We start from the raw sequence: 15,171 nt of genomic DNA, 5'->3' as shown, positions 1-15,171 counted from the left end.
GTCATGTTGGACCCAGACCTCACTCACTGGGGCCATCCCTCGAAGGTGGAGACTGTGAAGAGTGACATCATGGCTGAGAGCACGTTGTCGAAGTGGAAGTCACTGTGCATCCACTCGCGGGAGCGCAGCTCTATCTGTGTGGGGTCCCCGTCCTTGTACACGTAGTAGTAGCCCCTGGTACAGGGAGACCCAGTCACTCCGCTGAGCATGGCTGAGCCACCCTTGCCCCACCCGCATCCTGGGACCAGAAAACACCACTGGTTACTCCCTCCCCACAACAGCAAAGGAAAGGGACTTGTATGAACTTCTTTTCTGGCCTAAGGCCTCCCAGTTCCCAGCAGGGCCAGCAGGGCATGGTGTACCTGCACTCCTCTTCTGTCATCTTGGATAAGTCGTTGCAGCTGAAGAACTTCCCCTGCATCCAGGAGCAGCGGGAGGGATGGAGACATGTTGTCATGGAAACAGGATGGAAAAGTAGGCATGGAATTGCTTGGTGAGAGGGAGAGGAAAGCAGGCCATCTGGATGTAGGAGTCTCTCTCTTCCTTTTAGAGGGGTGGCCTTGGCCTTGGGGCAGGGCCCTGGGAAATATTTCTCTTCTTCCATCATCTACCCCCACAGTTCCCCTTCTAACTTCTCCACCCAGCCAAGGTACTGTCAAGGTTGAAAAGCCAGCATTTTAGATGAGGGTTTGCTAAGTACTCAGACAGGAGCTGTGCTGTTAAGGGCCGCTGTGCTTGCCTGGAGGGGACAGGAAGCCCAGGGAAGGGCCGCTCCACATTTGTTCCTTCAGGGAGTGTTCGTGGGGGCTCCAGTGTGCCAGGCCCCGGGCTGGGAGCCAGGGTAAGGAGTGAGTCAAACATGGACTCTGCCTCAGGGGGTTCCAGGGCCCCACGCTTTACTGAGAAGAAGGTGGGGGCAGCACTTTCCTGGGCAGGAGGTCAAGGCTACGTGTGGCCGAGTAGCAGAATCCCCTCCGCAGGCATCTTGCTCTTCCAGGACAGTGGCTCCTGAAGGTCCTTTAGGAGTTCCCCCTGACCACTTTCCCCAAAGCCTGTTCCCTGCCCTCCAGGAGGGATACAGGGCTTTGCTTTCGACCCCTTCAACTCTAGCAGAGGTTCTGGCCCCGTGAATGGAGAAAATGGTTTATATTCATTTGTTGAATGAATGGTATTAGATGATACAACTGCATGTCTAAGATGGACTGAGGTTATTTGATCATGACTTTCAAAGATTATTCTTGGGGCAGGAGTGGATTGGGTCATGATAGAGAGTATCAAAGGTGTCAGTGACACATTAAGGGATCAATTTCTGTGTCCTACAGATGACCCGAGAGCCAGAGGCATCTGGAAACCAGAGCTCTGTGGGAGGGGACGTCCTTGTAGGGCTGATTCCTAGAGAGGAACCGAATAGCTGGTTCTCCAGGAAAGCAAGACTTGAGTAAGGTCAGCTCCAGGTGTGAAACGAACTGCCTCAAGTGCTCCTGATACAGGTAGACGATGCTGATGTTCCAGATGGGGACATGGGCTGCAGAACCCTGCTAGGCCGAAGGAGGTGGAGGTGGTGGCAGGATCCAGGTGGTGTGTGATTTTTGTTTTGTACTGGGCATTGAACCCAAGGGCATTCTACCTCCAAGCTACATCCTCAGCCCTTTTTATTTTGAAATAGGGTCTCGCTATATTGCTGAGGCTTCAACCTGCAACCCCCCATCTCAGCCTCTGAAGTTACTAGGATTATAGGTGTGTACCACCATGCCTGGCTGTGTGTGTTTAGACAGCCTGGAAGGCTGGGAGGAGGCAGGTGAGGTGGCGAGGGGCAGGCTCACTGCAGGGCCTGTGGGGAAGAGCAGTCCCATAGGCAGTGGCGGCCCGCAGAGCCACAGAGGCCCATGAACAGCTTCGCTTAGCAAACGATCTAGGCTCCCACTATCTTAGCCCCAAACCCTGCACCTTTGGGGAGATTTGCTCTTGCATTTGGAGTTCCCTTTACTTGGGGGGAGAAGTTGCTGGCTCTTGTCATGGCCCAAGAGCTGGCCCTGGTGGGGAGGCGAGGCTGCTCAGACAGGGACTCACCTTGAAGAGCTGCACCCCAATGCAGGCGAACATGAACTGCAGGAGGGTGGTGACCAGGACGATGTTCCCGATGGTGCGGATGGCCACGAACACACACTGCACCACATGCTGGGGAGAGAGGGGCCCACGACAATGGCACCCCACTGTCAGTCAAAGGAACCCAGAAGTGTAAGACTTGCTGCCTCCCAGGGGGAGCAGAGGGAGATCCCCGGGGAAGCATGGCCGACCAGGCCTCATCCTTAACCCCTGTTTGGCTGGAGAGGTCAGCTAGTGTCCCAGCAGGTTAGCCGAAGTTCCTGGAGTCAGGACCCAGAAATCCCTCTCACTGGGGTCCTGCTGGGCCTTTTCTTACCTTTAACCCTTTGGCTCTGTTGATGGCTCGGAGGGGCCGGAGCACCCTCAGCACCCTTAGGATCTTCACCACGGAGATGGCGCTGGACCTGTGGAGGCAGAGGGTGTGGGGCTGGAGCTGAGGGCCTCTGGCCAGATGGGCCTGCCAGGGAGCCTCACTACTCCTGCCACTAGCTCCCCACAAGGCCTGGAACTATTTCATATTTTACCTTTTTTTTTTTTTTGAGTATTAGGTATTTAACCCAGGGGCATTCTACCTCTGAGATATACCCCCAGCCCTTTTTATTTTTTAATTAATTAAGTAATGCTCAGGGTCATTCTGCCTCCAAGCTACGCCTCCAGCCCACATTTCATTTTTTTATTTTGAAACCAGGTTTTACTAGGTTGCCAAGAGTCTCCGTCAATTACTGAGGCTGGTCTGGAACCTGAAATTCTTCTGTCTCAGTCAGACTCCCAAGTACTGGGATTACAGGTACGCACCACCCTGCCTGGTGCCCCCTTCCTTCAATGGTGTGTGCCCTACCCCAGGATAAAGCTGCTCCCTGCTAACAGGGCAGAACTCTGTTAGCAGGGCCCAGCAGAATTCAGGCTTCCTCTCTGGGAGACGATAGGTTTTGTCTCTCCCAACACACTGGCAGGGGCTGTGCTCCTCATGCACCCCTTCTCCCCACTGCCTCCCCTCTCGGTCTCCAGGACAGGGCTCTGTCCATGTAGCCCTTCCACTCCAGTCCAGCTGGCGACAGGCAAGGATCTGGACCCCCCCACAGTCCACGGCCCTGAGAGACCCTCCCGCAGCATGGCGCCCACCAACAAACAGGGGGTGGCACTCTTGCTCCCAGGCCCAGCACAGAGCAGAGGGGCCCAAGCCCGGGGCCCTGTCGCAGCTGCTCACTCGAGTCCCATGGAGATGAGGGACACGGCCACCACGAGCAGGTCCAGGATGTTGAAGTAGTTGCGGCAAAAGGAGCCCTTGTGCAGGAACGCCCCGTAGGTGGTCATCTGGGGAGAGAGGAGCACCCAGGGTGGGGAGGAGCGGGGGGAAGGAGGGCTTCTCGCTGTATCTGCTCAGGCTGAGCTCGTGCTGCAGCAGACAGGAGACTGCGGGCCACTCACCCCCACCCGTGGCCGCAGTGCACTCAGCCCTCCTATTATTCTCTGCTCCTAGCTGAACTCCGGGGACTTTTCGGGGCAGCCATGTTGGGCTTTGCTCTCTGAGCACAAGTCTTCTCCCCCTCCCCCCCTCCCTTTTTATTTTTGGTATTGGGAATGGAACCCAGGGGCATTCGACCTCTGAGATACACCCCCTGCCCTATTTTTTATTCTTTATTTTTGAAACAGGGTCTCATGAAGTTACAGGGGCCTCACTAAGTAGCTGAGGCTGTCCGTGAACTGTGATCCTCGTCTCAGCCTCCCCGTTGCTGGGATTACAAGCCTGCGCCACCACGCCTGGCTCACACCCGGCTTTTATATATTTATTTTTAAAATTTTGAAAGAGAGTCTTGCTAAGTTGCTGAGATTGTCCTTAAATCTGCAGCTTTCTGTCTCAGTCTCCCAAATACTGGGATTACTAGCATGCACCACTGCACCCGGCTACACAAGTACCCTTCACAAGCCACAGGGTTACCCGGGCTCCAACCCCATGGAGTCATAAAGCAGGAAGCCCTGGCCTTCTTCTCTCCTGAAGGGCAAGATACAATCCTTCTTCCCTGGAAAGCTTCTTGGGACATCCCCTCTGCCCAGGGATTGCTGCCCTAAGCTGAACAACCCCTCAGGGCCCAGCCCTTCACCAACCCTTCTCTTTCCCTTTGCCTCCATTCCCAGGCCCTGCTCCTCCTCGTCCTCTTTGTCCTCCTCCTCCTTCCTCTCTGGACTGAAGGCAGGGCATTCTACCTCCAAGCTTTAAACACCCCCCAGCCCTTTAAATATTTCATTTTGAGACAGGGTCTTGCTAAATTGCTAAGGCTTGTCTAAAACCTTCAATCTTTCTGTTTCTCCCAGTACTGAGAGTACAGGTATGCATCATCATGCCTGGCTTCAGCTTCTTTCTTATATTCTCTAATGATCTCTAGGCCCTTTGCACAAATCTATTATATGCCCTTAGAGGCTGACTGGGTGGAAGCTTTTCCTGGCACTTAAGGCTTTGTCTCATCCTGCCTTCCTGACTCCAGTCCCCAGTCTCTCCTGGCCCCAAAGGGCCACTCTCTCCTCTCTGAGCATGTCCTTAAACCTTACAATCTATTTGCTGCTGTCTGTCCTCTTGGACTGCCCTGGCTGTCTTTCCCTAATGAAGTCCTGTCCAACTTTAAGGTCTAGCTCTATGCCCCCACCTCCAAAGAGTCCTCCTTGACCTTGGTGTTAGGGTTTGGATCTGGACTGTCTCCTAGAAAAGCCCATGTGTTGGCAACATAGCCACATCCGAGTGAAATGACTGAATCACAGGGCCCTGGCCTCACGGGTTAATCCATTTGATGGATTAATAATCTGAACTACTGGGCAGTAATAGCAGGCAGGTAGGATGTGGCTGAGGAAGTGGGCACTGGGGTGTGGCCTTGCTTACAGCTGTCCCTCTTCCCTTGCTTCCCCCTGCTTCCCAGCTGCCATGAGTGGAGCAACTTTCCTCTGCCGCCATGATGTTCTCCCTGGAGCCTGCCGACTTGAACCTCTGAAACTGTGAGCCAAATCTTTTCTACTCTAAGTTGTTCTTGTCAAGTATTTTGTTCATGGCAACACAAAAGCTAACTATTACACTTGGGAAGCCACCATCTCCCTCTGACCCTCGGTCGTGGCCCTGGAGTCAATGGTCCTCCAGGGGCGGTGCTGGGGCTGCTCATAGTGCACGGCCACCTTTCTGCTCCTTGCTGGTGAGGGTGAAGGCGAAGGCTGGGGCGAATGGGTCTTCCCTCTGTCCCCCAAGCCCACTGCCCTGTGACGGCTCGAAGCCAGTGTGCCCACCTCAGGAATGGGCAAGTGGGGATGTGCTATGGGTAAGGCATAGCGAGGGCATGAGAGGACAAAGTTGCCAGAAGGCCAGGCCAGAGCAATGGCCGCCTCCCTGCAAACCCCTGCCTTCATGGTCACTGGCAACACAGCTCTAGGAACAGACCCCAGCTCCCCAGGTCTACTCCTGAGCGCATCGTGCTGCTGTGTGGACAAAACATGCTAAAGGCTTCACAAGCAGGGGCTGTGCTCCGCTGAGGGCGGTGGCCACAGGTGGGCTGCACTTCATGTCCCCAGCTGTTCACCCGGCTACCTGCTTGCGTGAGCTGACGCTCTGTCCGGCCTCCGGGCCCTGTGTGTCTTCCCTATGGCTGTTCACCTTCTTCCTGCCCTTTCCCCACCCCTTGGCCCAGCTCCTGAGTGAGTCTGGTGTGTGTAAATTGGAACTACTTCAGGGAGGACCCCATTCCCTGGCCCAGAGGAGCCCCAGGCCCAGGGCTGTCTGTCCAGCCACACAGCCTTCTATTACCTTGAGGACGATCTCCACGGTGAAGACAGAGGTGAATGCAATGTCAAAGTACCCGAGGATCTGGGGAAGAGAAAGGGCAGGAGCAGCCGGTAAGAGGAGGGGAGCGATGGCATCACCCCTCACGGTCACCACCATCATGCAAAGCAGGCGGCAGCCAGAGCCCGTCCTGCCCCTGCCCTGACAGCCCCGTTCTGAGGGGTGGAGTGGGCAGCCTGGACCTTCAGGGACTTGAGCTGTAAGCACGCTGATGCCCCTGGCCCCACAGAGCACACAGCTGAGCGCTGGGCACCAGAGTGAAGTGTGGGAGGGACAAGGGGTGCTGAGCAGTGGAGTGGGGGCCGCCTTCACCTGGTTCCTCACGGACTCGGCCCGGATGGGGTCCTCGGCGGCCAGTGCAGCACTGCTGAGCAGGATGAAGAGCAGGATGAAGTTGGTGAACCAAGTGGCGTTGACGATTCGGTGACACAGGACACGGATCCTGGAGGGGCAGGTTGGGGCGGACAGGAGCTGTGAGCTGCTGGAAGCTTAGCCCCACCAGCCTCTGCATTTGCACGGTCCCCTGGTTGGACATGCAGGGGCTCTGCCCTAGATTTTATTCTTTCAATGTTGGCCCCATCTCCCAGCTGAGCCCCATGTATCACCTGCCCCCTGTCCCAGTACACCACTACCCTGAAGTTTCTACTTCATAAGAATGGGATGGGCCGGTCATCCCCAAGGCAGACAGATGACTCTCCATGAAGTCTACGGTCTGTATATGTAAAACTGTAAAATTATGAAGCCAGTACAAACTACAGCTTTCCCCAGCTCTCATTCCCTTGCCCTGTCTGAAAATGCCCTTAGAAAGGAACCACTAAACATAGTCCTTCTTTGGTGTAACTGCTAAGGTTTAAAAGCATTACTTCTCCCAGAAATACTAGTATTTATTTATTTATTATTTATTTATTTATTTTAAGGCTGTGTGTGTGTATGTGTGTGGGCATGTATGTGCACGTGTATGTATGTGTGTGTGTGGGTTTGCGTGCACATGTTTGGGACTGAATCTAGTGCCTTGAATGTGCTAAGCAAGTACTCTACCACTGAGCTACCGCCCCAACCCAATACTAGCATTTTAAACAGTGTGCACAATCTTAAGCTGAAGGAATGAGTTTCTCATAGTGTGACTGTAGGCTAGAGAATCAAGAAGACTTTCCAGGGCAGGGAGGCAGGATGCCTCATCAGTCACCCTTCCCGGCCGCCGAGGGAACACCCACTTATTGGTGGGGCTGAAGATGAAGAAGGAGGTCGCTTCTGGAATGGGCACTGCCTTCTCTTTCAGCTGCAGCTCAGCCAGGGGACGTGGTCGGGGGCTTATTGGGATCTCAGGCTCATCTTCTTCATCATCCCCTGTGGGAAGAGGAGGAGAAATTAGGGAGAAAACAGTAAAGCAAATTAACTCATGGTATCTGTGCTCAGAGCCTCCCAGGAGCTCCTGCAGCCAGCAAGTGAAGGGGACAGCAAAACCATGTGGGACACCAGGCCATTTGGTTACCAGGGTAGCCTGGGCAACTCCCTTGCCCTGCAGAGAGCACACATGAGCTGTCAGGGATGTGCAGGAGCAGGTCCAGAACCTTCTGGAAGTGGGGCCAGGGGCAAGGGCAAGGAGCTGCTGCATCTTTTGTTTCAAGGACCCACAATATGTCCAACAGAACCAGCTGGGGAAGGGGGTGCCTCAGAAGACATGAGTTCTGCTCCTGGCTCTGCTGTGCAGTGCAAGGTAAGTCTGCCTTTCCTAAGCTGCAGCTTCCCAATTCCCTTCCTTCCTTCCTTCCTTCCTTCCTTCCTTCCTTCCTTCCTTCCTTCCTTCTCTCCCATCATTTTCTCTCTGTATTTCTCTCTTTTGCAGCACTGGGGATTAGACCCAGGACTTTGCACACTCTAGGCAAAGGTTCTGCCACTGAGCAACCCCACCCCCAAGCTGGCTTCCCAATTTGCAATTTGTAAAAATGACAAAGGGCAGGAGGGTTGTGAAAATAAATGTATTCTGAGAATTGCAGGTTCACGGCCAGCCTCAGCTATTGAATGAGGACCTCTGCAACTTATTATGACCCTGCTTCAAAATAAAGAATAAAATAGGACTGGGGATATAGTTCGGAGGTAGAATGCTCCTGAGTTCAATAACCAATACCACAAAACAAACAGTGTAGTAGTGCACGCCTGTAATCCCAGTACTTGGGAAGCAGAGACAGGAGGATTACAGGTTTGAGGGCAGCCTCAGGAACTTAGTGATACCCTGTTTCAAAATAAGATAATAATTAAAAAAAAAAAAGAGCTGGGAAGTCAGGCATGGTGGTAATCCCAGCATTCGGGAGGCTGAGACCAGAGGGTCATGGTTCACGGACAGCCTCAGCTACTTAGTGAGGCCCTCTGCAACTCAGTGAGACCCGGTTTCAAGATAAAGAATAAAAATTAGGGCAGGGGGTGTAGCTTGGAGGTCGAATGCCCCTGGGTTCCATCCCCAGACCCAATAGAAAGAAAGAAAGAAAGAAAGAAAGAAAGAAAGAAGAAAGAAAGAAAGAAAGAAAGAAAGAAAGAAAGAAAGGGGGAGGGAGGGAGGGAGGGAGGGAGGGAGGGAGAGAGAGAGAGAGAGAGAGAGAGAGAGAGAGAGAGAGAGAGAGAGAGAATGGAAGAGCGAGCCGGGGGAGACAGGTGCGGTGGTGTATCTCTGTAATCCCAGTATTTGGGAGGTTGAGACAGGGAGATCACAGGTTTGAGACCAGACTCAGCAACTTAATGAGACCCTGTTTCAAAATGAAAATAAATAAATAAATAAATAAATAAAAAGGGCTAGGGGTGTAGCTCGAGGTAGAATTCCCCTGGGTGCAATCTACAGTACCACAAAAAGGGCAGGGGTCTGAGGGTATAGCTCAAAGGAAGAATACCTCTGGGCTCAATCTTCAGTGCCCCCCCCCAAAAAAAAAGAAAGTAAAAACTCAATATTCTGCTCTTGGGCTAGAATTCTAAAAATAATAACACCAGAGAGGAACTTCCTGCATATAAAGAAAGCAATCAATATTTCTCGAGCTTCAGCCAGTTCCCAGGACCATGATGGGTACTGAGGGAGAGGGGGAGGCAGAGGGGGAAGAGACAGGCATTCCAAGCACGTCCACAGGGTCCAGGGCTGTGGAGCCTCAGCCCCAGTGTGGGTGGACCCAGGGAACACACTGGGGCAAGCCTGAAGTAGGATTCCTCTGGGTTCTGGCCCCTAGTATTTATTATTTTATTTAGCCTATCCAGGGAGCCAAGAGCTCCAGGACTCGACTTGGTCCACTGAGGATGCCTGTGGGTGTTCTCTCCCTTCCAAATCACATCCCCACTCCCCTTTTATCCTGAGAAGCCAGAACTCTTGCTTCCTCCGCAGAATGTCTGTCCTGACACGACCCTTCTGGTCCTGCCTGGGCCACCAAGGACCCTAGAGACACACTTTCTGCTGAAGTGAAGATAATTCTTAGTGTTAGCATCTTTGCGTTCTTTCCCCTTTGAGTATGCTCATTTTGCTAATTTTAGCACACATACCTTTTGTTGTAAGCCATCTCAAGTTAATTTTAGAAAGAAGCTGTATATAAACACGTCCAACCTCCTAGGTAAGGGCTCTCGTCCAAATGCCCCACCCCCTCCGCCCCTGCTCTCCTTCCTCTGCCAGCTCAGCTCCTCCCCTCCCACCCGTATCAGCCTCACCCACCTGCACGCCTGCCACTTCCATCTAACAGATGATATTTCTTAGGTGAAACAACTCTAAATGCATTATTCTAAAATCTAAACATTCATTTCTGGTAAAAATTGGAAGAAGATTTTTCTCAGTTTTACTAATACCACCTCCATTCTTTCTACATTGCACTTTGCAAAATCTCTTCCTGTATCCATTCGTTCTATTCACCAAGTGCCCACTCTGTGCCAAACACTGTGCCATTCAGAGCACAAAAAGTCCCCATGCAGCCTAGAGTCACTGGCAAACAGATGGTCATTGGCTGATTCCACAAAGACTCATAACATTGCCCCCGTGACCCAGTGCTCCAAAGGACCCATGAAGGAGAGGGAGAGGGAGAGGGAGAGGGAGAGGGAGAGGGAGAGGGAGAGGGAGAGGGAGAGGGAGAGGGAGAGGGAGAGGGAGAGGGAGAGAGAGAGATAGAGTGAATCTGAGAGCTCTCGGGCCCAGGCTCATAAATCCAGCCTGTATCTTCCTCCAGGTTCTCCTTGGTCAGATGAGTAGGATTCTGCAGTGGCCACTGGTTATGTGCCTTTATGAGATGTCTGCAGCTTACATGTCTCATCCATCCTCCCTCCCATCCAGCCCTTGTTTTCCCTTTTGGATTTTCCTACAATGCCAGTTATAATCCCAGTCCAGACACTGGGTGATGACTGGTTTGCTCCTCCCCCATGGCTGGGTGTGGCCTCACTAAAGGTCCACTCTGTGGGACTGGCAGGGAGGACTTGTATGCCCATCAGATTCTGGGTTTCATGACAACTGGGTGCTCAGCACTGAAACACATAGCTGGCACTCTGTAAAATTTCTGATTAGTTAATGAAGATAAAATGTGACTTGTTCTACTGTGTATTATTGGGGGAGGTAGGCTGACAGAGAGAGGACTTGTCTGCAAGGCCAGCAGGAGAAGAGGCGCCTCCGGAGTCCAGAACCCCACATAGAGGAGCCCAGGTAGGGGACACTCAAACGATTGCCCATAGGGAGATTTCTGCACCGGTATACTTCCCCCTTGGTCCTGGCTCCTGGCCCAGCCCAGGCTCCAAGCCCCTCACCTGGGAAGTCAGCCGAGGGGTAGGGATCCTTCACCTCATTCACATTAGATTCAAACTCATCAATTTTCAGCTGTAGGAAGGAACACAGGGAAGATGAGGCAGGGAAAGCTGCAGTTGGCACTCAGCAAGCACGGCGTTCAGCTTGCCTAATCCTCGCCACAGCCCGAGGATCCTGTATCCCTGCCTTATGGATGAGTGGTCAGGCCCAGGGAGGTCAGACAGCAAGTACTGCCTCTCAGGCCTGTCCCAGCCCACCAGTCTGGCTTCACTGTGCCCTCCGTTTGGTTTTCTGGCAGATTCAAGCTCCCCAGGGCACGATCCCCATTTCCCTGGCTCTCAGAATTCCATTTCCTCAGCCTCCAAGAATGCCATGCAGAGCCGGGCCGGAGCACGCAGGTCAGGGTAGCAGTGATGGAAAGCCAGCCTGGGCCTCTCAGTGCAACAGCAGGAGCCGTGGGGAGATGGAATGCTTTCTTGCTATGGGGCAGGAAGCTGGGGCTCTGGGGAAGTCTGGTTCCCAGATTGGGGTATCTGCGCCTCTCAGTTCAGGATTCCCCAAAGCAGATGTATCTCTCCCTCCAACACAGCCCAGGTGCCCTCCCCTCCTCCCCTTCAACCCCCACCACTACCCTGATGAGCCAGAAGCTTTCAGAACCCCCTCAGGCCTGTGAAACAACCCCACAGGGCTCACCTTGGCGGTGGTGGGGATGCCCTCTCCCTTCGGTTTCTGCTCCAGCTTCTTGGCCACTGTGGATTTCTCCTCCTCTGACTTGTCGGGGAGACCCCTGAGTTGGAAAACCAAGGAGACCTGAAATGGAGGCCCCGGCAGGAAGTCCTCATCCTGACACTTCCCTCAGGAGGCTCCCACTCTAATGCTCAGGAGGGGGGGTGTCTGTGCGAGAAGGAGCAGCACTGGCCACTGAGCGGGAAGGACAGTCGGCCTGGGCAGGCCTTCGTCTATGATGAGAAGGCATGATGCGTGCACAGCTCCAGCTTGAGGCTCCCACTCAACCACGTTCAATGCTTGCCCACAGAGAGCGGGTGACGGTGGCTTTACACCTGGTTCTCACAGAAGTCACAGAGAGGAAGCAGGGTTCCAACTCTCTGGAGACACCTGGGTGCCACTGCTGAGCTCTGTCTCCCATGCTCTGGATGGGACTCTGCTGGGTCCCATCCCTGCAGGCATGGCCCCCACCTAGAACCTAACGAACCCAAATGTAGTCCCCTGATAACAGCAGCATCACCCCTGGGAGCTGGCCAGAAATGCAGAAACTCAACCCTCCCTGCCTCCTTAGACCAGCGGAAACAGAATCTGCACTCCAACAAGATATCCGGGTGATTCCTATGCAGTTTGAGTTTGAGAAATGCTGTCTAGACCAGTGCACTCCCAGAGGAGGTCCCAGGTGATAGAGTGACATGATACATCACAGATGGAGAGACCTGATGAGGACCTGAGAAGTCAGCACCCACTGCACAGGTGGAGGGTGCCCGGGGCTCAGCAAAGGAAATAACTTCCTCTAAGTGACCCAGACCTCCTCCCAAGGGTAGCCTGGCAAAACCCACAGGGCTCTGCCACCACATCTGCCTAGAAGGCTGCCAGGCTCTAGTCCTGCTCGAGGAACCGCTCGTAGAACACCTTGTATGCCCTGGTTTCAGACGTCTTTCCACCCAAGCTGGTGTCACATGGCCCTGCTCCTGTGGCTCTAGGGAGGACCTGGCCCAGACCTGGGGGGCCACAGCCAGGGCCCTGCACTCCACTCCATCCTGCTGAGGGCCCGGCACTCACTTGGACATCTTCCTGCGTTTTCTCTCCTCGGCCTTGGCCTTCTGGGCAGAAGTCAGGCTCTCCGCCTCAGCCAGGTTATCCACAGCAATGGCCAGGAAGACGTTGAGCAGTATGTCTATGTCCAGCTAAGGAGCCTTGGACCATGGGTGGAAGGAAGCCTCCAGGACAGGAGAACTGCCCTGTCCGGGTGCTGGCAGGACCTAAGCCCAGAGCTACCACACAGGAGGGTGTGGACCAGGGACATAGACAAGAGTCCTCAGAGAAGCCTGGCCATGGAGGGTATCCATGATGGGGCCTGAAGCCACTGTGGTCTTTGAGTTCTATCCATCTCATGCCAGAACTGACCCCAGCTCCCATATCAGAGAGCTGGGGCAGGCGAGAGCCACGCCAGGCACTCATAGGATCAAGTACAGCGTCCCCTCCCTGCTCCCTCTCTGATTCCCCGGTGCAGCATCAGGACCCCTCTGGAGCCTCCAGCACCTCCCTGGCCCCACCCGCCTCACCCTCCCATCCACTCATCTCATCTCTCTCGGCCGATTTTATCTCAATCTTTCTGGTCCCAGTGCTCAGACTGGCTCTTGACCAGGGCTCCCAGCCTGGCTGGGATCAGTTCCTTCCCCTGTAACAAACCAACCACTCATGTGCTTCTCAAAGACTTTCCAGTGGAAGGAATCATCCTGTAGTTATTTTGCCATAGCTGTGTCCTGTTCCCGCACCGCTCGAGCCTGGGAGCTCCCCTCCAGCCAGAGGGCCCAGCTTCCTAGCTAGTGGGTGCTCTGGAGCCCTCCCTAAGCTCTGCTATGCACACTGCTCCCAAGGGATACAGTTGCCACAGACAAAAAGGATGATGAAATAAATGCACACGAGCACACCAGGGTAGGACGGCCCTCCGTAGGCCATGATCCCGTTGTACATCACAGAGGTCCAGTCTTCACCCGTCAGGACCTGGAGGAGGAGGAGGGACGAGAGAGGTGAGGTAGGATCACGGGCATGGCGGGTCTTCCGTGGGGACCGTGTTGTCCTCTGCCAGCCCTGCCACTCCCTCCACACCCCAAAGAGAGGCAGCACAAAACTGAGGATGAAAACTAGTTGTAGAATGTCTAAGCAAGTCGCAGGAGGTTTGGAAGGATAAATATTAGGAAATACATGTGTGATTCAACTGAGTATGGTTAAAAAAGTTATTTGAAGTTTTTTTTCCTAAAGTCAAAATTTAATACCCTAATGTAAAACAAGAATCTAGAGGCCAGGCATGGTGGAGCACAATTGTAATCCCAGTACCTGGGAGGCTGAGACAGGAGGATTGCAGGTTCACGGCCAGCCTCAGCTACTTAGTGAGGCCCTCCGCAACTTAGTGAGACCCTGTTTGAAAATAAAGAATAAGAACTAGAGCTGGGGGTGTAGCTCAGAGGTAGGTAGAATGCCCCTGGGTTTAATCTCCAGTCACTCCCCCCCCCACAAAAAACAAAGAATCTAATTTGTTTGTATTTAATGCAAAGTTTTCTGCTCTTAGTAACATTTATAAAGAACCGGCTTAAAATACTAAGATTTTGTGTTTGATTAAGATAGCCTCTTGTGGTTGCTATATTTGTTAAGTCTTTGCTTATGAAGCTGAGTCTTAGTAGAGTCAGAATTTTTTTATACGTTTACTGGTGCATTATTGCCTCACATCATAGTGACATACATGTATGCAGTACTTGTCAGGGTTTATTTAAGTGCATTTATTTTTGTGGTACTGGGGCTTGAACCCAGGGACATTCTATCTCTCAACTATACCCTCACCCTAACCCCTTAAAAAAAATTTTTTTTGATTGAAGCAGGGTCTTTCTAGGTTGTAGAGAGTTTTGTTAAATTGCTGATTGCTGCCGGGCATGGTGGCGCACTCTTGTAATCCCTGCGCTTGGGACGCTGAGACAGGAGGATCGCACGGGTTCAAAGCCAGCCTCAGCTACTTAGTGAGGCTTTCAGCAACTTAGTGAGACCCTGTTTCCAAATAAAATATAAAAAAGGTCTGGGAGTATAGCCTGGAGGTAGAAAGCCTCTGGGTTCCACCCCCAGTACCACAAAAAAAAAAAAATTGCTGATTGCTAATTGCTAGTTTCGAACCTGTGATCTTCCTGTCTCAGTCTCCCAAGTACTAGGATTATAGACGTGTACCATCATTCCTGGTTCTTTACTGTCTTTCATGAAAACTTTTAAACAAATATTATTTTGGGTTAATATAGTGTATCTGACATCCTATATCTCTATCTATCTACCTACCTACCATCTGAGAGCTAAATATGCTGTCTTGAGTTTTAGCTAAATATTATGCAAAAATTTGTATAGAGATATGTACTTTAAATCGATGCAAGGTAATCAATAAGTACTCTTTTATATAATACACATTAAATCTAAACTTTAAACATGTAAAATTAATAATGAAGCTTTTAGAATTCCTGCCATATATATTCAGCACCATTCACATTTTGGGATAGGGTACTGAGGACTAAGTCCACGGACATTCTACCTCCAAGCTACACTCCCAGCCTTTCTTAATTTTGAAATAGAGACTCCCTAAGTTGCTGAGGCTGGCCTTGAACCTGTGATCCTTCTGTCTCAGCCTCCCAAGTACTGGGATTATAGGCATGCACCATCACACCCTGCTTCCATTCACATTTTTAAAAATTCCTGCCATTAAAAAATAAAAATTCCCCCAGACCTATTGTCT

General features: G+C 52.3%; 1 protein-coding gene across 1 annotated transcript in view; it reads right to left on the bottom strand.

The window, feature by feature from the left end:
- The window catches only part of CACNA1S (calcium voltage-gated channel subunit alpha1 S), a gene marked incomplete at both ends in the record, with an annotated part of 72,419 nt that overhangs the window by 24,874 nt on the left and 32,374 nt on the right, over window positions 1–15,171 (bottom strand). The window contains 12 exons of the mRNA XM_080698740.1: window positions 28–174; window positions 363–415; window positions 2,071–2,178; window positions 2,423–2,510; window positions 3,314–3,420; window positions 5,888–5,947; window positions 6,236–6,365; window positions 7,138–7,270; window positions 10,679–10,748; window positions 11,370–11,463; window positions 12,465–12,579; window positions 13,289–13,409. Of these exons, the coding sequence (XP_080554866.1) occupies window positions 28–174; window positions 363–415; window positions 2,071–2,178; window positions 2,423–2,510; window positions 3,314–3,420; window positions 5,888–5,947; window positions 6,236–6,365; window positions 7,138–7,270; window positions 10,679–10,748; window positions 11,370–11,463; window positions 12,465–12,579; window positions 13,289–13,409 (1,226 nt within the window). The remainder of the gene's footprint in view (window positions 1–27; window positions 175–362; window positions 416–2,070; window positions 2,179–2,422; window positions 2,511–3,313; window positions 3,421–5,887; window positions 5,948–6,235; window positions 6,366–7,137; window positions 7,271–10,678; window positions 10,749–11,369; window positions 11,464–12,464; window positions 12,580–13,288; window positions 13,410–15,171) is intronic.

Source organism: Muscardinus avellanarius (genome assembly GCF_963383645.1).
Source record: "Muscardinus avellanarius genome assembly, chromosome: 7".
NCBI classification, from domain to species: Eukaryota; Metazoa; Chordata; class Mammalia; order Rodentia; family Gliridae; genus Muscardinus; species Muscardinus avellanarius.
This window is presented reverse-complemented; position numbering and strand designations above follow the sequence as displayed.